Source organism: Pinus tabuliformis, chromosome 3_1 (genome assembly GCF_031772625.1).
Source record: "Pinus tabuliformis cultivar Carrire ecotype Pingquan chromosome 3_1, CPIR1, whole genome shotgun sequence".
NCBI lineage: Eukaryota > Viridiplantae > Streptophyta > Pinopsida > Pinales > Pinaceae > Pinus > Pinus tabuliformis.
This window is the reverse complement of record NC_142301.1, coordinates 590,804,988-590,829,067: the sequence shown is the minus strand read 5'-3', so window position 1 is coordinate 590,829,067 and position 24,080 is coordinate 590,804,988. Positions and strand designations below refer to the sequence as shown.

Below are 24,080 nucleotides of genomic sequence, written 5' to 3'. Positions count from 1 at the left end.
AAGATCTAATGCCTGCATTATCAACCATATTATGACATTTTGCCATGTTAAGCATTTACATGCCAAACAGGAAAATGGTTACAAACATAGTGCTTGGTAACTAGGAGCAAAAGTGGGTATAAGCATGTTATACTGAGATAGTGTAAAATAGGTGCACAGATGTTATACTATGACCAGATCACTCCTGTGTGCTGTGGTTATCATCTTGTTCCTGCTTCTGCACTAGAAGTAAGGGAAAGGATTTGTAGCTGAATGTAGATGCAAGCTGCAAATAAGAGAAATAAAAGTTTAAAAGGTGTGCCCCATTTAGAAAGCAATATAGAAACTTACTAGTCCATGGCATGGGTTTTAAACCTGGGGTCATCTCAGATCATAAGCTTATTACTCTTTTCATCTTTGTTTAATTCAGTTGCAAAAGGAGACCTCATTAGCTGTTTTCGGGTTTCTGCTAGGAATACAGTCTAAACATGTCAGTTGTGAAAATTGTGTATTGAGCAAAAAAAATCCGTTTATCAAAGTATTGTAAAAGTTTTCATGATCAATTCCGCAAAGAACTGTAACCCTCTTGATATTTTTTGATGAAATTTTCTAGCCTAGAATAGGAGAGAGAATGAATCCCCGGGAATTTTCTCAAATCCTTGAAAAATCTGCTGTTATGTAATTTCAGTTCAACTTTAATAGAAATTATGATTTTAACAGAAAAAATAACAAAACAAAACAGAAAAGTTATAAAAACATTCGCACAGCTATCTAACGCCTTGCATCATCAACCATATTAAGACATTGCCCTATCAGAAATTCAATGCTCAGCATAATAATGTATGATGTTCATTATTTTACAGGTAAACTATTTACCAGATACCACTAGCTAGAAGTTTCCAAGCAATGTACTTTGTTTAGAGTATTTATTAGGCAATTAAACAATGTACTGTTCAGAATGTTTCATGCCCAGCCTGGTGATGGACCCTGCATGAAAGGTCCTAAACATTGAAAAAATAGCTAAATGTGAGTTCTCCAAAAATAACTGTGAAAACGATCATGTATTCTGAACAGTACATTGTTAAATTGCCTAAATGCACTGAACATGCTACATTTCTTGGAAACTTCTAAGTTCTAACTAGTATCTGAAACAAAACATACACTAATATTGTCAATGCAATACAGATTGTCTGTCATGCATATCAACACAATCATAATCTTTTTAGAGACCATCAAACTTACCAATAATTGACAAACATCTATGCAAATTACAGTTTGGTAATTTCCACAATAATTATATAGAAGTGTTCCTTCCGTACATCATATCATGTCCCCCAACTGTTATTAAAAAACAGAATGAAGAATAACATAAATTTGTAGTCTAGTAACAACTAAACTGAAAGACCACCCACCTACACCTTGCAAACCACTAATCCTATTCAATGAGCAAAAAAAGGCAGTATGGAATCAAACATAGAGAACAAACCCCAATAGTCGCATTTCCCTTCTGTTCACCCCATGCATGGTAATCTTCATTAACCTGCCTATAACTAAAACAATCAGATCTTTCCACAAAAGGGATAAGACTATTGTTTATACATTTCCAGTTCAATTTTGCAAGCAGCTTAACTTCCTCTTGAAACTAGACATGTTGAAGTAGTTTGTTCCATTGGTCATCGAAAAGGCCTCCTTTACACCACATGCACTAAATATTGGCCTTCTTGTACTCCCATTGAAACTCACTGTTGACCCTGTGTTGGTTCTCTAGAAGGCACGTAATCTCTGCTCTCTCCTGATACTGAGCCTACTCCTTCCACTGGTGGTATGTAGTCTTGTTGCTGACCTGGCATCCAACCTCTTCTTTCCATAGATGGCTTGTAGTCTGGCTGGCCTCCCGGCATCGGGACTCTTGAATCCACTGGTGGCCTGTAGTCTTGTCGATCTCCGGATACCGGCATTGGGCCTCGTGCATCTACAGGAGACCTATAATCTTGTGGGACTCCTGACATCGGACCTCTTCCATCGGAAGGCGGCCTGTAGGGTTGCTGATTTCCAGGCAATGGGCCCCTTGTATCCACAGGTGGCCTGTAATCTTGTTGATATCCCGGCATTGGAGCCCTTGCATCTACAGGTGGTCTGTAGTCTTGTTGATATCCCGGCGTTGGACCCCTTGCATCCATAGGTGGTGGCCTGTAGTCTTGTCGATATCCCGACATTGGACCCCTTGCATCCACAGGTGGTCTGTAGTCTTGTCGATCTCCCGGCAGTGGACCCCTTGCATCCACAGGTGGTCTGTAGTCTTGTCGATCTCCCGGCAGTGGACCCCTTGCATCCAAAGGCGGCCTGTAGTCTGGTCGATCTCCTGCCATTGGGGCTCTTCCATCCATAGGTCTGTAGACCCCTTGACCCCCCTGCATGTTGTCCCTACTTTCTGTTGGCCTAAAATCCCGTTGGTCACCCTGCACACTATTTCCCTGTATGGTATCCCTTCCACCTAATGTTGGCAGAGGGACTCTTGATGTTGGTACTTCTCTCCGCTCAATAGGCATTGAATCTCTTCTTCGATTTCGAGGTCTGTCCCTCCCAGTCGGCCTATTATAGACCCTTGTATCAGGTATGATTACTCCATTTATGTACTTGTCCCCAACTGTAAGAAAAAGAGAATACAGCTATTGATTGCCAAAGCCAATCCCTCAATAAAACCACAAAATGGAATTAATTTCGCCCCAAAAAAACAAAGAGCTTATATGCTTACCCCCATATTCCTTCTTTATGGGGTCGCCATAGGAATCAGGCAGCACCCATTCAACTCCAGGCTCCTCTAAAACCAATCAGAGAATTGCTTTTAATGATAGGAGACTACTAAAAGTGTGAAACCTAAAGCTATTCAAATTCAAACAAATATTTGAAACAGCTAAAACTCGGAATAATTAGAACCCCAAATCAATTGGATGATGGAATCGTCTATTTTTGCACCATAATAAGGCATGTAAAATAAGCTAAAACTCAATCAATCAGGTCTGCATACATACTCTTGATTTTTTCTGAAAGTTCTTCAGAAATTTCACACATAAATCCAGTGTAAGTTGTCGTGGATAGTGCATATATTCTCTTTTTCGCCTCCTCTTCACTGAAAATTGGCAAAATAGAATATGGGTTATTCAAGCAACTGCAAATTAACAAAAAAAAATATGGGATATTCAAGCAATTGCAAATTGGCAAAAGAAAATATGGGTTACTCATGCAAAAGGCATATTGCAAAAAAGTAGCCTGTACAGGATGTGAACTCGTTAAAATGTTTTGTGAGTTATTTCGACATCACAATTCTCCCTAAAAACCCTAGACATGTATGTTTCCAGGACGTAAGCAAACCGCTGGCAAGAGGTCGAATAAGTTCAAATCCCCACAATCCGACAATTCAATTTTCCCCCAAACCCTCGACTGTTTATTCCAAAGAAAAAAAATTATACCACTGAAGAGTTTAAATCCATTACCTTCCGACAACGTTTGCGAGCGTCTTGACAAAAGTCTCGATCTTTTGTTCACGGGTAGTTTGCGGGTCTGGAAACTCCATAGTGACGAGCCAATGCTCATAGTCGCAACCCGGGAAAAGAGGTTCTCGCCTGCCTGAATCATTGGAATCTAGAGGGGAATACACCGATCCAGAGTTCGAAACCCGGCAACGAACAATCATGCATCGTGACAACAGTGATGGCCGATTAAAACCAAGTAAATGGTCGTAACCTGACAAAACAGGGGAGCAGGATTTGGGTAGCAGAGCAGAGGAGGATTTGGGTAATAGAGAAGGTGAAGAAGAATGAGCAGTAAACGCTGATGAAGTTGTCGAGAAGGCCCTTGCCCGGGCAAAAGTGCGAAGGAGAAACAGACGGGATGACATGACCACCTTCGATGAGGGATCCAGCAACGACAGCTAGGGTTTTTGCCGCAGCGATTTCTGATACAGGAGATGTAAGGGTTTATGAGATTTAAATAGGGCAGGGTTTTTGCCGCAAGTGATTTCTGATACAGGAGAGGTAAGGGTTTATGAGATTTAAATAGGGGTTTATCCTCGGGCTTTGGGTTCAAAATATGTGGACCTTTTTCTACAAATATAATTGTTTGAGGGAAGCTGTTAAAATTCAGCGCATAATAGAAATTTATCGATGTTTCAGTTTATTAGTAGTAAGTTTAATTTATTTTTTGCAATGATATTTGATTATGTATTTTGGAAAAATATATATTAATGTAATTATATAAATTAAATTATTGGTAAATATGGATAAGTATGAAATTATAATAACCATCAAAACTGTTATTCCACCTGTATTTTATATTTTATATTATTTAATTAAAAATAATAATAATAATAAAATTATAATTTTTTTTAATTTTGTATTATTATTAATTATAAAATTATTTAATATATGAATTAAATAATATTTTTAGCTATTGAAATTTAACCTCATTTTACTATAGAAATTTTTAACTTGAAAATAGTTTTTGTTGCAATATTATGGGCTAATACCATGGTTTATCAATACCACAGGCTCAATATGATGCATGTTGATATGACATTTTCTTTAATTAAGTAATTTGAAACAAGAGCCACGTGGTGGCAATGTCACTACATCTGTTTTTTGGTATAGATGTATTTTCTGCGTGTAAGCTACATTGCAAAAAATACAAAGATAGTGACATTGCCACCACATGGCTCTTGTTAATATAGGATAGAGAAGTCACTGACATTTATAGCCTAGAAGCACTCATAGAGAAGCCACTTGATATAAAAGGGTAAAGGACAAAGCACTGACATTTAAGATTTTTTGAAGTTTATGTGCCTATCTGCCATTACAATTTATAGGCATTAAAGTAATCAAACACGCTTCTATCAAATAGCAACCTAATTCAATAAGAATACAACCATAACTATCAATTCCTTATGAACTACTAGTGCACATATCCGGCCTCCTAACTAATACTAACGATATTAAAAAAAATGATATTCATGTAAACAATAAACAATATCATGCACAACAGTGGTTGTCACATAAAACTATGTAACAAATTCTCGTAGATAGTCATTTATCTGCAACAACAAGTATATCTAACATATAAGAGATAACAAGAACATTTGCTTCTTGGTATTTTACCTTGATTCAAACATGATACAAACCCATGTGATAACAAATAAAGCAATTTTTCTACTAAAATTGTCCATCACATTTCAATTCAAAACAATTGCATACATCATATCCAAACACAAATTAATGGAAAAATTAAAAAAGTTTATATTTCATGAAAAATGGCAATACAAAATTTGAACCAATAGTAGCAATAGAACCATGAGCTCCTTTAGGCATTTACCTAGAAAAACTAACATTATGAACAAAACCTTCCATTGGTAATATCCACCAAGAGTAATAACACTTTGGACAAGGTTTAATTCTCATACTCAAAGAGAAAAATGATGTCAACTAGCACAACTTGAGAAGGATTTCTACAACTAGATTCTAATTTTTAAACAGCAACCCATCGTGGGTTGCAAAAAAAGTGCAAACACCAGTGACTCAACATCCATAAGCTTTATCAAAATGTTTAGAGATGGTCCAAAGTTGTCCTTCAATGGGTCCAATGGTGTCACCAATGATAGCAAGCTTGTGGGGATCACACGCTTTTGGACCAAGAGTCTTGGCATGCTCGGATGCACCATCCTATCAAAAAACACACAAAACTTTTCATTCTCATTGCATAGAACCAATAAGGAAACATTGCCCCAAAAATTAAATCAATGAACACTTTTGGTGTTGAGACATCCACAGGTCAAATTGTAGCACGACTAACAAAAGCTCCAAACAATGTAAGTGATACGAATGCAGTTGAACCAATAGCAAAGCCTTGAAAATTTTGACATTGATTTTCAACTTCATATCCTTCATAAATAATAAGATTGGGAAAAAGATATAAAAATCATACATTTGCACAAGCAATCAAGTAAGAAGAAATACATTGATTACACCTTACCGATGGCAGCGGTAGTGTTTTCGACGTCATCAGGGGCATATGTCCTTTCATGGGTCCTATAACTCATGCTAGCCATCTCAGCAATTCCACCATGATGGTCATTGATGTGTCCATATGTATCAATGACCAATCTAGTTGCAATTGTGCTAAGCATGCCCAAAGCAATTAGTGCAATATCATACCTGGCAACCATACTAAAAATGACAGAAATGCTTACTGCAATAGCAAATATGGGAATAATAATAGATTTATATCCCAAATCCAACAAAAATATAACATTAGATGTTGCTCCAATCCTGCATGAATCGACATCATCTTGGACAGGGCTATAATGCAAATACAATATAGCCCATCCATAATTTATATGAAAAAATGCCAAAGAAAGGATGGAATTATGCATTGAGCTCAATTCTTAACTGTAAGCATTACTTGTGTAGTACTCAGTGACAAAATCGATAACAATTCCATACCACAAACCAATAGAAACATAGAAGAAAAGTTCCTTGCATTCATAATAGAAACAATTATTAAATAAACAGAACACGAAATATAACCTTTTAGTTATACCAATAACAAGTTATAATAACCAATGCCTAGGATTACATACTGATTCTTCACAACCTTCTACGCACCAAAGTTGAAAATAGTGAAGGATGAGGCAATAGCAATGCCAATAGTCATCACTATTGTCGAGACAATAAGCTATTTTTTCAATGTGGGCTCAATTTCCTTCATGGCCTTGATCTCAAATATGTCAGTTGCAAATAGAGTTGTGATTAAGCAAGCAATGATACCCATGAGAATTGGCTAACACATGGAAGTAAGATCATGAGAGTTTACAAATGAGGATATGGATGCAACAACCAAAGCTGCATAGGAAAATTTAGCAAAGGACCCAGATAGATTTGATCACATTCCAGTGATATCTCCAACATATCTCCAACATTGTCAACTGACATTATCAAGAATGATAATGAAGCTTGTATTCAATTCTAACATATTTTCAAATCCATGAATAGCCCATAGCAACCAGAGAACACATTGTTTCTTTTATTCCTATAATAATATCTTCTTCCAAGTTGGTTATGTACTTCAACTATTTGCTTCCAACTGTGTTAAACCTTAACATTAATTGCAATAATTCTAATATGGAAAAAAACTCATTGAAACTTTAATTCCAAACACTAGCACTATATCTAGCCTAGAAGCACTAATAGAGAAGCCACTTGATATAAATGGGTAAAGGACAAACCACTGACATTTAATATGTTTTGAAGTTTATGTGCATATCTGTCATTGCAATTTATAGGCATTACAGTAATCAAACATGCTTATATCAAATAGCAACTTGATTCAATAAGAATACAACCATAACTATTAGTTCCTTATGAACCACTAGTGTACATATCCAACCTCCTAACTAATACTAATGATATTAAAAAATGATATCCATGTAAACAAGAAACAATATCACGCACAACAGTGGTTGTCACATAAAACTATATAACAAATTATCGTAGATAGTCATCTATCTGCAATAGCAAGTATATCTAATACATAAGAGATAACAAGAACATCTACTTCTTCGTATTTTACCTTGATTCAAATATAGTCGTTGTCTGGTCTAGAAATATAGCCGTTGGATGTTCTTCCCTATCTATTTAATATGCAAAGCGAGCTCTGTTCATTCAACTTGTCCTGACGATGAACCACACTGGTTGGTTTGAAACGTGTCGACAAAAGCATCTCAATGTGATTTTCGCCGAAGAATCTTCTCAAACTTGATATGGATCACAGAAGCCTAAATTCAATAATGATACGAAACCATCTAATAACAAATAAAGTAAGTTTTCTACTAAAACATTGTCCATCACATTTCAAATCAAAACAATTGCATACATCATATCCAAGCATTGATTAATGGAAAATTTAAAATAGTTTATATTTTATGAAAAATGGCAATACAAAATTTGAACCAATAGTAGCAACAGAACCACAACCTCCTTCAGGCATTTACCTAGAAAAACTAACATTATGAACATAACCTTCCATTGGTAATATCCACCAAGATTAATAACACTTTGGACAGGCTTTGCTTCTCATACCCAAAGAGGAAAATGATGTCGACTAGAACAACTTGAGAAGAATTTCTACAAATAGATACTAATTTTTAAACAATAGCCCATCGTGGGTTGCCAAAAAAGTGCAAACACCAATGACTCAATAGTCATAAGCTTTATCAAAATGTTTAGAGATGGTCAAAAGGTGTCTTTCAATGGGTCTCCAATGGTGTCACCAATGACAACAACCTTGTGGGGATCATACCCTTTTGGACCAAGAGTCTTGGCATGCTCGGATGCACCATCCTATCAAAAATTACACAAAACTTCTCATTCTCACTACATAGAACCAATAAGGAAACATTGCCCAAAAAATTAAACCAATTAACATTTTTGGTGTCGAGACATCCACAGTTCAAATTGTAGCACGACTGACAAAAGCTCCAAACAATGTAAGTGATATGAATGCAGTTGAACCAATAGCAAAGCCTTGATAATTTTGACATTGATTTTCAACTTCAACTCCTTCATACATAATAAGATTGGGAAAAAGATATAAAAATCATAAATTTGCACAAGAAATCAAGTAAGAAGAAATGCATTGATCGCCTTGCCAATGGCACTAGTAGTGTTTCCAGCTTCATCTAGGGCATTTGTCCTTTCATGGATCTTGTAATTCATGCCAAACATCTCAACGATTCCACCAGCATTGTCACTAATGGATCCATATGTAACAATGGCCAATCCAATTGCAATTTTGTTAAGCATGCCCAAAGCAGCTGCTGCAAAACCATACCTGACAACCATACTAAAAATGGCAAAAATGCTTACTGCAATAGAAAATATGGGAATAATAACATATTTGTATCCCAAAGCCAACACAAATATAACATTAGTTGTTGCTCCAATCCTGCATGAATCAACATCATCTTTGACAGGGCTACAAAGCAAATATCATATAGGCCATCAACAATTTATATGAAAAATGCCAAAGAAAAGATGGAATTGTGAATTGAGCTCAATTCTTAACTGTAAGAATTACTTGGTAGTACTCAATGACAAAAACAATAACAATTCCATCCCACGAACCAATAGAAACATAGAAGAAAATTTCCTTGCATTCATAATAGAAACAATTATTAAATAAAGAGAACAACAAAAATAACCTTTTAGTTATACCAACAACAAGTTATAATAACCAATACCTAGGATTATATATTAGTTCTTTACAACCTTCTAGGCACCAAAATTGAAGATAGTGAAGGATGATGCAATAACAATGCCAGTAATCATCACTATTGTGGAGATAATAAGCTATTTTTTCAATGCAGGCTCAATTTCCTTCATGGCCTTGATCTCAAATATGCCAGTTGCAAACAAAGTTGTGATTAAGAAAGCAATGATATCCATTGAACTAATGAGCATGGATAACACATGGAAGTAAGATCGTGAGAGTTTCCAAATGAGGATATGGATGTAACAACCAAATTTGCATAGGAAAATTTAGCAAAGGATCTAAATAGATCTAATCCCATTCCAATGATATCTCCAACATTTTCAACTGACATTATCAAGAATGACAATGGAGCTTGTATTCAATTCTAACAAATTTCAAATCCATGAATAGCCCATAGCAACAAGAGAACAATAGTAGTATCTTCTTCCAAGTTGGTTATGTACTTGAACAATTTGCTTCCCACTGTGCTAAATCTTAACATAAATAGCAGTAATTCTAATATGGAAAAAAACTCATTGAAACTTTAATTCCAAACACTAGCACTATATCTAGCCTAGAAGCACTAATAGAGAAGCCACTTGATATGAAGGGGTAAAGGAAAAACCACTGACATTTAATATTTTTTGAAGTTTATGTGCCTATATGCCATTGCAATTTATAGGTATTAAACTAATCAAACATGCTTCTATCAAATAGCATATTGATTCAATAAGAATACAACTATAAATATTAGTTCCTTATGAACCGCTAGTGTACATATATGACCTCCTAACTAATACTAATGATATTAAAAAATGGTATTCATCTAAAAAAGAAATAATATCATGCACAACAATGGTTGTCACATAAAACTATATAACAAATTCTCGTAGATAGTCATCTATTTGCAACAACAAGTATATATGATATATAAGAGATAACAAGAACATATACTTCTTAGTATTTTATCTTGGTTCCAACATGATACAAACCCATTTGATAGCAAATAAAGTAATTTTTCTACTAAAATTTTGTCCATCACATTTCAAATAAAAACAATTGCATACATCATATCATACATCATATCCAAGAATTGATTAATGGAAACTTTAAAATAGTTTATATTTCATGAAAAATGCTAATACAAATTTTGAACCAATAGTAGCAACAAAACCACGAACTCCTTCAGGCATTTACTTAGAGAAACTAACATTATGAATAAAACCTTCCATTGGTAATATCCACCAAAAGTAATAACACTTTGGATAGGCTTTGCTTCTCATACCCAAAGAGGAAAATGATGTTGATTAGCACAACTTAAGAAGGATTTCTACAACCACATTATAATTTTTAAACAACAACCCATCAAGGGTTGCAAAAAAGTGCAAAAACCAGTGACTCAACATCCATAAGCTTTATCTAAATGTTTAGAGATGGTCCAAAGGTGTCCTTCAATGGGTCTCCAAAGGTGTCACGAATGACAACAACTTTGTGGGGATCAGACCCTTTTGGACCAAGAGTCTTGGCTTGCTCGGATGCACCATCTTGTAAAAAATTACACAAAACTTTTCATTATCATTGCATAGAACCAATAAGAAAACATTGCCCCAAAAATTAAACCAATGAACACTTTTGGTGTCAAGACATCCATAGTTTAGATTGTAGCACTACTGACAAAAGCTCTAAACAATGCGAGTGATATGAATATAGTTATACCAATAACAAGTTATAATAACCAATGCCTAGGATTACATACTAGTTCTTTACAACCTTCTAAGCACCAAAATTGAATATAGTGAAGGATGAGGCAATAACAATGCCAATATTCATCACTATTGTGAAGATAATAAGTTATTTTTTCAATGCGGGTTGAATTTCCTTCATGGCCTTGATCTCAAATATGCTAGTTGCAAAAAGCGTTGTGATTAAGAAAACAATGATACCTGGACTAATTAATAATGGCTAACACATTGAAGTAAGATCATGACAATTTCCAAATGAGGATATGGATGCAACAACCAAAGCTGCATAGGAAAATTCAGCAAAGGACCCAAATATATTTGATCCCATTCCAGTGATATCTCAAACATATTTCCAACATTTTCAACTGACATTATCAAGAATGACAATGGAGCTTGTATATTTTCAAATCCATGAATATCCCATAGCAACCACATAACACATTGTTTCTTATATTTCCTAGAGTAATATCTTCTTCTAAGTTGGTTATGCACTTCAACAATTTGCTTACCACTATGTTAAACCTTACATAAATTGCAATAATTCTAATATGGAAAAAAACTCATTGAAACTTTAATTCCAAACACTAGCACTATATCTAGCCTAGAAGCACTAATAGAGAAGCCACTTGATATAAAGGGGTAAAGGAAAAACCACTGACATTTAATATTTTTTGAAGTTTATGTGCCTATCTACTATTTCAATTTATAGGTATTAATGTAATCAAACATGCTTCTATCAAATAGCAACTCGATGCAATAAGAATACAACCATAACTATCAGTTATGAACAACTAATGTACATATCCGACCTCCTAACTAATACTAATGATATTAAAAAATGATATTCATGTAAACAAGAAACAATATCATGGACAACAATGGTTGTCACATAAAACTATATAACAAATTCTCGTAGATAGTAATCTATATGCAACAACAAGTACGTCTGATATATAAGAGATAACAAGAACATCTACTTCTTGGTATTTTACCTTGATTCAAACATGATACAAACCCATTTGATAACAAACAAAGTAAATTTTCTACTAAAATATCACCCATCACATTTCAACTCAAAACAATTGCAGACATCATATCAAAGCACATATTAATGGGAAACTTAAAATAGTTTATATTTCATGAAAAATGACAATACAAAATTTGAACCAATAGTAGCAACAAAACCACAACCTCCTTCGGGCATTTATCTAAAAAAACTAACATTATGAACAAAACCTTTCATTGGTAATATCCACCAAGATTAATAACACTTTGGATAGGCTTTGCTTCTCATACTCAAAGAGAAAAGTGATGTCGACTAGCACAACTTGAGAAAAACTTCTACAACTAGATTTTAATTTTTAAACAACAACACATCGTGGGTTGCAAAAAAAGAGAAAACACCAGTGACTTAATAGCCATAAGCTTTATAAAAATGTTTAGAGATGGTCCAATGGTGTCCTTCAATGTGTCTCCAATGGTGTCACAAATGACAACAACCTTGTGGGGTTCAGACCCTTTTGGACCAAGAGTCCTGGCATGCTCGGATGCACCATCCTATCAAAAATTACACAAAACTTTTCATTCTCATTGCATATAACTAATAAGGAAACATTGCCCCAAAAATTAAACCAATGAACACTTTTGGTGTTGAGACATCCACAGTTCAAATTGCAGCACGACTGACAAAAGCTCCAAACAATGCAAGTGATACGAATGCAATTGAACCAATAACAAAACCTTGAAAATTTTGACATTGATTTTCAACTTCAGATCCTTCATACATAATAAGATTGGGTAATATAAAAATCATACATTTGCACAAGCAATCAAGTTAGAAGAAATACATGGATCGCACCTTGGCAATGGCAACAGTTGTGTTTCCATCTTCATCAAGGGCATCTATCCTTTCACGGATGTTGTAGCTCATGCCAACCATCTCAGCAATTCCACCAGCATTGTCATTGATGGGTCCATATGTATCAATGGCCAATCCAATTGCAATTGTGCTAAGCATGCCCAAAGAAACTATTGCAATACCATACCTAATAGCCATACTAAAAATGACATAAATGCTTACTGCAATAGAAAATATGGGAATAATAATAAATTTGTTTCCCAAAGCCAACACAAATATAACATTAGTTGATGCTATAGTCCTGCATGAATCAACATCATCTTGGATAGGCCTACAACACAAATACAATATAAGCCATCAACAATTTATATGAAAAAATACCAAAGAAAGGATGGAATTATACATTGAGCTCAACTCTTAACTATAAGCATTACTTTTGAAGTACTCAGTGACAAAACCATTAAAAATTCCATCCCACAAACCAATAGAAACATAGAAGAGGAGACAAAGAAAAATGGCGGTAGTTTGTGTTAGGGTTTCGCGGTGTGGAGTTGTAGGCAGAGGATTGGGAAACAAGCTCAGCCCCTCGAAGGATGCAATTGGAAAATTTGGGACAAGGCAACATGACTTTCATGGGTGCACAAACCTGCAATAGCCCCAAAAAGGCGAGGACAAACTGGATGTGCGTATGCAGGGGACCCGGAAATAACAGAAGAAGGAAAATAGGGCCAAGAAGAGAATCACTCTCACGGAAATTCAATCATGGATCTGCTCTGCTGCTCGCCTCTCGCACCCCCACGCTGAACTATTGGAGCCGTCACTCCCCTTCTAGAGTGGATACATAAGATTACTTGGACTATTCACTTGTGTCTGGGATGGGAGGCACAGTGGACGACGACGATGGTGGTTCACACAGAGGCATTTGTTGGTGGGCGAAAATAATCCAGCTCTCTGGGCTTACAACGCGGCCTCGACACTTATGCAGACGTGTCCCAGTGCATCCACACTACACACTGCCCAGATTAGTTGCTTGCCTCACATTCCAACATTTATGTGGTGGAGGGGCTACCGAATCCTACATACTTGCTCACTGCCTTTGCTATAACTATGCTAGGACAGTCAGGAACAGAGGCAATAGGCTCTGAAATAAAAAAGGACAAAATCCCACTGTACTTGGAGAACCACATATATATTCGCTTTCCAAAGACAGACCCAGAGCCTTTGCTGTGACTGGGTAGTGTGGGGATGGTCACTGATACGAATCCATTCGACCAAAAGACCAAACAGACATCATTGCAATGTGGATCACCTAAAGCAGAACGACCAAGCGATTGCATGTTGGATATTGATCCCTTGCATTTGGGTAAAACACTTCGCTTTCAATTTTTATAAAAACCCCTGCAGGGAAGTCTTTATTAGTCTGGGTATCCACATTAGACAATGTGATGCATCTGATGCAAACCATCTCGCAAATTTATGGATATCCTGTTGCATTACAACATTTGATCTTTGGGGACAGAGCATTGCAGGATCACCAGACCCTGATGGACTACAATATTATATCTGCTTCAACTATAATACTCAACCTGAGACTGCGTGGTGGCGCTGTGGCCTCCAATAAAATTAAAAATGCAGGAGGAGGGATTGGGAGAAGTTCATCAAAAAACACAGAATCAAAACAAAAGCAAATAAATGGAGGTCTTTCCTTCAAGAATATCCTACAAGGAAAAAATATAGCTACAACACCATCAAAGCAAGCAGGTAATGATCCCAGTCCATATATTGTTGAACAACTAAATTATACTCCAGAACTAGATATAGACATTCTAGAAATAGATGTGCATTGTGCTTCATTTGAATCACAAGCCATTATATGTCGATTCAACTGTTTCTGGCCAAAACCTACAGAGCTTTTTCATTGGATTTTCACTAACTAGACTGTACATTGTGAGATTCACCTCTGCTCCAAGGGGTTCTTCATTGTCAAATTCCCTTCATCGGATGCAAGAGACATTATCCTATAGGAAGGACCATGGTTCTGGGGATCGACGAGCCTATTCATCACTCCTTGGTTTCCGAAATTTGATGCAAATACTATGGTCGTTTCCAGGATGCTGGTTTGGGTTCGTTTACACAACCTCCCTCTACATTTTTGGGACAACCAAGTCCTTGCTAGTATTGGGAACATCATTGGGAGATACATCAAAACGAACACACAAAGATTGAAGGAAAGAGTCTTCACATTCGCACGAATTTGTGTGGAAGTAGACCTCAACAAAGGCTTATCAGATCACATACAACTGATTCACAAACAGCGAAACTGGACACAGATATTAGATTATGAAAACACAACCTTCAAATGCAGAAATTGTCAAAAAATAGGACACGTACAAAATACGTGCCTTAAAGCCAAGAAAGACACCCGAAGAAAGAAGAAGACTGGGAAACAACCCAAAGGATGGCAATTTCCCCCACATGAGTCGAAAGAGGAGGAGGAAGAAGCAGAGGAAGAACCCACACCCAAGGAGAACAATCAGACAGCCAAAGAACCAGAATTATAGGAGAATAACCCACATGATCCTATTGTACCATTGTCATCTCCGGATAAGCTTCCAGATGCAATGGATACCAGTGGATCCAAATGCCTGCATACTTCAGACAACTTAGATTCTGACAAGGACAATACAAGGCCTAACACTGGTAATCAGCTTGCACTTGTTTCTTCGTCGTCGTCACAAGGGGAGTGGCGCAAGGTAGAGAAAAAGAAAGGGAGAAAAGCATGAATTTTCTCTCCATTTGTACATTAGTTTGTTTTTATTTGAACCTTTGATCTGCAGTCATGGACTTGCCGATGTAATGCACCTCAACATATGCAACATGTAATTTTGTTTTCATTAATAAAATTACAATTTTTTCTCGGGAAAAAAATAGAAACATAGAAGAAAAGTTCCTTGCATTCATAATAGAAACAATTATTAAATAAAGAGAATAAGAAATATAAACTTTTAGTTATACTAATAACAAGTTATAATAACCAATGCCTAGGATTACATATCGGTTCTTTACAAACTTCTGGGCAACAAAATTGAAGATAGTGAAGGATGAGGCAATAGCAATGCCAATAGTCATCACTATGTTGAAAATGCAACAAGAAAATCCTATTTTAATTTTCTCCTTGAATTAAATTGGAATGAAATTGTAATCCCACATCTCATGACAACTTGTATTAGTTAACTAAGTTAATTTGACTTAGTTGGCTCAGTTAATTCGAGTTGAGGGTCCAACTTGAGTCATGTAGAGTGTCTCCTACTTTATAGGATCCCTGGTTGAGTTTATTTTGAGTTGTAATTAATTAATTTAGTTTAACTGGGTTAAAGTCAGTTGAACTAGTCCCCACTGTTGGAGGAACTAGTGGGAGGTCTAGTAGTGTGGTGTTGCCTACAGTGATCAACCAGTAAACTGATGATTCACTCATAAATAACTCAGGCATGTCAAATCTGAGAGTTACCTAGTTAAGATTAGAGTTCAGGGACAATGTATTATCAATTGTATAATCATCTAAATTGTACAGGTGGTGCATGCAGTCAGAGGAAGGCCTATGAGAATTGCATAATTCCAATTGAGGATTTTCCCTAATTAATAAGGGGATAATTCCCAAGGAAACAACACAAGGAAATAAGGAATTGGGCAAGCAGAAAATTGGTTAAGTATTGGCCTGGGCTTGTCTAGGAAGTTGTGAGATAGATAGAGATAGTGCATAGGTTGCTCGTACTTGAGCAAAGAATTGTAATCTTCTCATATTTTCTGACTAATGCAATACAGATAGCAGAGGTTTTTAGTTGTGGCTTTCCCCAGGAAATCATTGTGTAATGTGTTGATTGAATTTTTTCTCTCATATACTTCGTGATTTCACGATCGTTTAATTGTTTCTGTTGATGAGTAAAGCAGATTCAAGTCTATTTTTTTAGTAAATTACTATTAGCAGTTTGAATATACAAGGAATTTCTACATGGTATCAAAGAAGAAATCACTCTAGAAGAAGAGAATATGAGTTTGTCTTTTGCAAGTGAAATCGAATTTGAGTATCATATTTTAGAACTAGCAGGATGTCGTTCTACGGATTGAGACTTGAATATTCCCTTGAGGGTAATTCGAACTATATTGCTTGGAAGGACATGATGGAGGCAGTGTTGGAAGACAACATGCTTAAGGAATTCATAGACAAAGATATTCCTAAGCCTCCAACAGTTGATGCTCAAGATCTGGTAGAGTGGAGAAAATGTGTTGCAAAGGCGAGAAGGATTATCCTAGAAGGAGTTCAAGATCATATTGTCTCAAACCTCCATGGTAAGGAGACTCCATATGCAATGTGGAAGGCCTTGATAGACATGTTTCAAAACAACAGTGACCACAGGAAGCTGGCACTAAAGGACAAGCTCAGGAAAATCAAAATGGAAAAGGGCGACACAATACCAAAGTACTTGACCAAGTTCACCCAATGTTGGGATGAGCTTGGAAGTGTCAGTGTTACAGTTGTTGAAGACGATTTGGTCAGCCTAGCACTTCTATGCCTTCCTAAGAGCTGGCACAGCTACCAAGACTCAGTAAATGGGAGGGAGAAGCTACCTGAGTGGGAACGTTTTTGGTCCAACTTGGTGCAAGAAGAGATTCGGCGGAACACCAGAGATGGATCCTCATGCAAGCATGATGATGAGGAGAATTATGCCTTAGATGGAAAGGCAAAGAAAGGGAAATGGAAGTCATCCCGTTCCAAATTAGATTCCAGTCAGGGCGGAAAGAAGAAGGACATGTCGAAGATTAAATGTTTTTACCGTCACGATTTGGGACATTATGCCACAAAATGTCCGCACAAGAAGGCCAACAAGAAGCCCTTGGGAGGAGCAGCAGGTGAAGCTCTTGCTTCACAATTCAAACTAGATTTAACCCTCATTGCTTGCATGGTGACATCGGTGATGGGTAGCGTGTGGTATCTGGATAGTGGAGTCTCATTCCATATGACCGACAACAAATAATTATTCAGTGACTTGGAGGAGAAGGACCTCCAAATGCACATCGAAATGGGAGATGATGGGAGGTATAGCGCAACCGACATCGGTATTGTTACCTTTCAGAGGGAGTCTGGTTCTCCTCTCACATTAAAAGATGTCATGTATGTTCTGGGTTTGAAGAAGAATTTGGTTTCAGTTGCCATGTTGGAGGACCATGGCTACGATGTGATATTTAGCAAAGGAAAGGCTTTCCTTCGTCACATAGCCTCAGGACAAGTGAAGCGGATCAGGGTTCGGGTGAAGAACCTCTACAAATTAGATGTAGAAGATTGTGTTTCTTTGAGCACAAAAGCAGAGAAGGTGCAGAGCTGAGACATCGGTGAGTTGTGGCATAGAAGATTGGGTCACTTGCACCATAGAGCTTTGAAGATCATGCAACAAATTTCTACAAGACTTCCCAAGGGTACACTAGAGCAGAGAGACACATGCAAAGGGTGTACATTGGGGAAGTACACCAAATATACCTTTCATGATAAGGACAGTCGAGCGCAAGCGATCCTTGAAAGAGTTCACTGATATATGTGTGGACCGTTCTCGACAGCTCTATGGCCAAGCAAGTGTATTATATAATATTTGTAGATGATTTTTCTCGCAAGTGTTGGATTTTCTTCATGTAGAAGAAAGATCAAATGTTCACTAAATTTTGTGAATTTAAAGCACTTGTTAAGAAATACACTGGCAAGAAAGTTAAATTTCTTAGGAACGATACGGTGGAGAATATGTGTCGGATGAATTCAATAACTTATGTGCATCAGAAGGCATTCGACGAGAGTTAATAGCACTCCATAACCCACATCATAATGGGGTGGCTAAAAGGAAGAAAAAAAGTATTGTGGGAGTTCCACGAGCAATGTTACAAGATCAGGGCCTATTGTTTCACTTGTGGGCTGAAGCATGCAACACAGTTGTATATGTGTAAAATAAGAGTCCTCATAAGATTCTCGGGATGAGTACACCAAAAGAAGATTTTTCAGGTAAGAAACCATATGTGGCACACTTCAGGATCTTTGGTTCATCATTTTACTATCATGTTACCAAGAATGCAAGGAAAAAGCTAGAACCAACAGCTAAGTTGAGAATATTTGTGGGGTACACTGATACACCTCACAACTATCGGGTGTACCTTCCTTCTCACAGGATGGTAGTGGTTCATAGATATGTGAATTTTGATGAAGAGAAGGCCATGAGATGTTCCCTTGAGAGCGAGTTTCAGTTGCATGGAGATGAGGAGCTTTTAGCTCCAAAGGAAGAAGCTCAGGATGATGTGGAGCAACCACATGCAAAGGAGCAGAGAGTGGAATCACCCATTCATGCATATACTTCTAGAGATGGAAGCAAGCACACCAGAGAGGCTGAGAGATTGATGCATGATGCTAGAGAGAATGTGGGAGCACCCAGATCACAATGCATGTAAAGGAGGTTACCAGATCGGTAGACTGGCTACATGGCTCTAATGAGCGAGAGTGTAGAGATTGAGCCATCGTCATTCGAGGAAGCAGTGCAACAACCAGTATGGGTTGATGCCATGGTTGAGGAGTATGACTCCATTATCAGAAACAATGTTTAGGAAGTGGTCCCAAGGCCAGCAAACAAGCCAGTGGTGAATTCCAAATGGATTTACAAGGTAAAGCAAGCAACATATGGGCGTGTGGAGAAACACAAGGCCAAATTTGTGGCCAGAGGGTTCTCTCAGGTGGAGGGAATTGATTACAAGGATACCTTTTCTCTAGTAGCAAGGTACTCTTCAATCATATTTATTCTAGCACTTTCAGTGCAAATGGGATGGAAGATACATCAGATGGATGTGAAGGCAACATTCCTCAATGGTGTGATTGAGGAAGAGCTATACATTGAGCAGTCGGAAGGATTTGAGACCTTAAACAGAGAGTCTCATGTGTGCAGACTGAAGCGAGCATTGTATGGATTGAAACAAGCACCCCGTGCTTGGTACACCATGATTGATAGTAATTTCACCAGGTTGGGCTTCACCAAAAGTGAAACAAATGCAAACCTTTACCATATTGTGGTTGAAGGTAAATTGTTGATTATAGTATTATATGTCGATGATTTAATTCTAACAGGTGATGAGAAGAGGGTAAAATATTGCAAGAGAATTCGAGATGAAGGACCTAGGGCCCATGCATTATTTCCTTGGTATGGAAGTATGTCAAGCAAATGAGGAATTGTTTGTCTCTCATGGGAAGTATGCCAACGAGATACTGAAGAAGTTCCACGTGGAGAGCAACAAACCCATGGAGACTCCTCTAGTAGGAAATTAGAGGAAGGAAGATGCTACTTCGGGTGAAGTAGTGGAGGCTGTTATTTATAGGCAGCTTGTGGGTTCACTTATGTATTTGGTGAACACACGACCGGACATATGTTTTGCAGTTAACCATCTTAGTCAAGTAATGGTTAAGCCGACCAAACTCTATTGGAAGGCAACTAAACATGTGTTGAGATATCTTAGAGGCACCACACAGTTTGGTATTTGGTACAGACGAATAGAGGGAGCGAAGCTTCAAGGCTTCACAGATGCAAATTGGGTAGGGAGTCCATCCGACAGGAAGAGCACTTCAAGGGGAATCTTCAGTATTGGGTTAGCAACAATTTCTTGGTACAGCAGGAGCAGAGATCAGTTGCACTCAGTGCGGTAGAAGCATAGTACATGGCTACTAGTCAAGCAGCTTGTGAAGCTATCTAGATGAGGAAGATCCTTGTTGGGTTATTTGGTCAGTAGATGGATTCTACAGTGATTCACTGTGACAATCAAAGTTGTATCAAACTCTCTGAGAATCTAGTTTTTCATCATTGGTCCAAGAAAATCGACATCCAGTATCACCATCTACGAGATTGTGTGCAGAGAAGAATCATGTTGTTGGAGTACATTCCTACATAATAACATGATGAAAATATTTTGACAAAGGCATTGTCGAGATGAAAATTCAATTTTCATAGAGGTAGGATCGGGGTAGCAAATAATCCCTTTCTTGTTGAGAGGGAGTGTTGAAAATGCAACAAGAAAATCCTAATTTAATTTCGTCCTTGAATTAAATTGGGAATAAAATTGTAATTCCACATCTCATGACAACTTGTATTAGTTAACTATGTTAATTTGACTTAGTTGGCTCAGTTAATTCGAGTTGAGGATCTAACTTGAGTCATGCAGAGTGTCTCCTACTTCATAGGTGCCCTGGTTGAGTTTATTTTGAGTTGTAATTAATTAATTCAGTTTGACTGAGTTAAAGTTAGTTAAATTAGTCCTAACTATTGGAGGAACTAGTGGGAGGTCTAGTAGTGTGGTGATGTCTGTAGTGATCAACCAGTAAACTAATGATTCACTCATAAATAACTCATGCATGTCAAATCTAAGAGTTACCTAGTTGAGATTGGAGTTCAGGGACAATGTTCTATCAGTTGTATAATCATTTGAATTGTATAGGTAGTGCATGCAGTCAAAGGAAGGCCTATGAGGATTGTGCAATTCCAATTGAGGAATTTAGCTAACTAATAGGGGGCTAATTCCCAAGGAAACAACGCAAGGAAATAAGGACTTAGGAAAGCATAAAATTGGTTAAGTATTGGCCTGGGCTTGTTTAGGAAGTTGTGAGACAGATAGAGATAGTGCAGAGGTTGCTCAGGCTTGAGCAAAGCATTGTAATCTTCTCATATTTTTTTACTAATGCAATATACATATAGCAAGGGTTTTAGTTGTGGCTTTCCCCATGAAATCATTATGTAATGTGTTGATTGAATTCTTTCTCTTGTATGCTTTGTGATTTCGCGATCATTTAATTGTTTCTGTTGATGAGTAGAGTAGATTCAAGTCTATTGTTTTAGTAAATTACAATTAGCAATTTGAATCTACAAGGAATTTATACACACTATTATGGAGATAATAAGCTATTTTTTCAATGAAAACTCAATTTCCTTCATGGCCTTGATCTCAAATATGTCAGTTGCAAAAAAAGTTGTGATTAGGCAAGCAATGATACCCATTGAACTAATGAGCAATGGCTAATACATGGAAGTAAAATCATGAGAGTTTTCAAATAAGGATATGGATGCAACAACCAAAGCTGGATAGGAAAATTCAGTAAAGGACCCAAATAGATATGATCCCATTCCAACAATATCTCTAACATATCTACAACATTGTTGACCAGCATGATCAAGAATTATCTAAGATCATTTCAACAAAAAAGGCATAGTTATCTTACTGCTGATGTCTTAATCATAAGAGTATGAATGCAATAAAAATAAATAAAATCGAACCTTACAGTTAGGTTGCGTGGATCATCTTCAAGAATGTTCCTCTCAACCTTGCCAACAATATCAACACCTACATCTGTTGCTTTGGTGTAAATACCACCACCTACTCTACCAGACAAACCCATGGAAGAACCTTAGAGACCATAACTAGTAATGGCTTCAAAAAGACCCTCCCAGTCATCTCCATAGTACAACATGAAAAGGGTAATGGAAACAAAAATAACCAATAGTTCATTTGCAACATGCAAGTATCCCATAAAAATATTAGGTCGAATGGTAGTAATGAAATATTTCCCGACACCTTTCCTAGCTTCTAGTGTTGTTCTTGCATTTGCATAACTTGCAATTAATTTTAGGCAAAGCACTCGCATATGATGTTTGAGCTGGAAAATAGAACAAGCCAAAGATTTGGAATACTTCTATGATAATTTCAGTACAAGATTGAGTGGTTAGAAAACAAATCATTTATGGTGCCTCATAACATTTCATGCAAGCAACATAGATATTTTCATAACTTTCATATGACTTCAAGTCAATCTTGCAACCTATGAGCACACCATCCACATTTACTTTGATAAACATTGTGTTGATTTTATTTTCTCTTATATCTACAATTGGAGATGGAGGAGGATTGCAAGAGGGGGTCACGACTGATTTGGGTTGTCAAGCCAAATTCTCTTTGAAGGTCCGGATAGGAGGCCATCCTACCAACAATGGTACTCTAAAACAACCAAAACACCAAATGCACTCATGAAAAGTGCATTCTACCCAAAACCTCAAAAGGAAAAAACAAGAACTTGAGTTGTACAAAATTGGAAGAGGTTCCAGTTTGGTTTGGAGCGCGATCAATCTCAGTAGGGTTTTGTATCTTATTAGAAGCAACAACAGGTGTCATCGGTCTTTGGATCTCATGAGAAGTTTTCACTCCAGATTGAGTGTTTAAGGCAGATATAGAAACCTCCCCAAATGGATTGTTCGTTTTATCATCTGGAATCCTGTTGGGCACTATAGCCTTGGAAGAGTGTTGGAAATTCTACTTTTTTTTTGCTCCCAATTGATTTCCCAAGCATTCACAGGGTCATGCTGTTGTTAAAGATCCCAAGGAAACATGAAATTCCTTGGTTTTGACTACTTCAACAACCTTGAGCCTGACTCTGATAATACAAACCCACAATCTTGCATCAAATTCACTCCGATAGCATCATAGAAACCTCACTTTGCCCCTGAAGAAATAACCTTTGATGTGGTGTGAAAAACCATTTAATTGAAATCTTGTACAACCTGAGAAAACTCATGGCTACTCAACGAGTTCTTCCAGCATTTCTGAGACTCCCCGCTTTGGATAAATTGAGAATCATATGCTCCCATGTGCAAAGGTAAACAAAGATCCTTCATATGATAATGTGGCTCAATAGAAGAAGCATCAACCTTTTCCACCTACAATTTTTTGTACGATTAAAAAAAAAAAGTCTTTCGAGGTTCACCTACTCAGGCTATGGAGGTGGATTTGGAGAGGCATCCCATTCGAGGTTCACCTGCTCGGGCTATGGAGGTGGATTTGGAGAGGCATAACATTCGAGGTTCACTTGCTCGGGTTGTAGCCCATCGACATCTTGTGCCAGATTTATTTGTCAGTGATTAGCGTTTTCTACACCTTCGACTTGCAGTTTTAGTGATGAGGACTATACGAAGGACTTTAGCTACTGGATCGGGCTCTATAGCCCTTATGTGGTGGTTGTGGTTAGAACATTTTGTTGGGAAAATAAAAACTTGAGGTATATTAATGAACTCCAAGGAACTTTTGTAATTTTTTTGTACGTACAATAGTAATACAAATCCATGGCTCATAAATAATAAATTCATTAA

The 24,080-nt window shown here is 37.1% G+C and overlaps 1 protein-coding gene and 4 pseudogenes across 1 annotated transcript; all 5 read right to left on the bottom strand.

Annotated features, from left to right (window-relative positions):
- Positions 1-1,239: 1,239 nt before the first annotated feature.
- Positions 1,240-4,062, bottom strand: LOC149188394 (uncharacterized). The gene is made up of 4 exons (XM_089411652.1): positions 3,474-4,062; positions 3,012-3,109; positions 2,735-2,800; positions 1,240-2,626 (listed from the first exon to the last, which is right to left on the bottom strand). Exons 1-4 carry the CDS (start codon positions 3,875-3,877, stop codon positions 1,719-1,721), a joined length of 1,476 nt encoding a protein of 491 aa, XP_089267778.1. The 5' UTR covers positions 3,878-4,062; the 3' UTR covers positions 1,240-1,718.
- Positions 4,063-5,032: 970 nt separating this feature from the next.
- On the bottom strand, positions 5,033-6,959 carry LOC149188393 (pyrophosphate-energized vacuolar membrane proton pump 1-like; annotated as a pseudogene).
- A 1,417-nt stretch (positions 6,960-8,376) lies between these two features.
- LOC149188392 (pyrophosphate-energized vacuolar membrane proton pump 1-like) lies at positions 8,377-9,628 on the bottom strand (annotated as a pseudogene).
- Positions 9,629-12,585: 2,957 nt separating this feature from the next.
- On the bottom strand, positions 12,586-22,585 carry LOC149188391 (pyrophosphate-energized vacuolar membrane proton pump-like; annotated as a pseudogene).
- A 94-nt stretch (positions 22,586-22,679) lies between these two features.
- LOC149188390 (auxin-induced protein 22D-like) lies at positions 22,680-23,324 on the bottom strand (annotated as a pseudogene).
- Positions 23,325-24,080: the final 756 nt, after the last annotated feature.

Excerpts from the sequence above, each read along its gene's own strand:
- LOC149188394 (XM_089411652.1), bottom strand. The coding sequence starts at position 3,877 with ATGTCATCCCGTCTGTTTCTCCTTCGCACTTTTGCCCGGGCAAGGGCC. Across the intron at positions 3,110-3,473 it reads CTCGCAAACGTTGTCGGAAG|TGAAGAGGAGGCGAAAAAGA; the intron begins GTAATGGATTTA and ends GCCAATTTTCAG. Across the intron at positions 2,801-3,011 it reads ACTTTCAGAAAAAATCAAGA|AGGAGCCTGGAGTTGAATGG; the intron begins GTATGTATGCAG and ends GATTGGTTTTAG.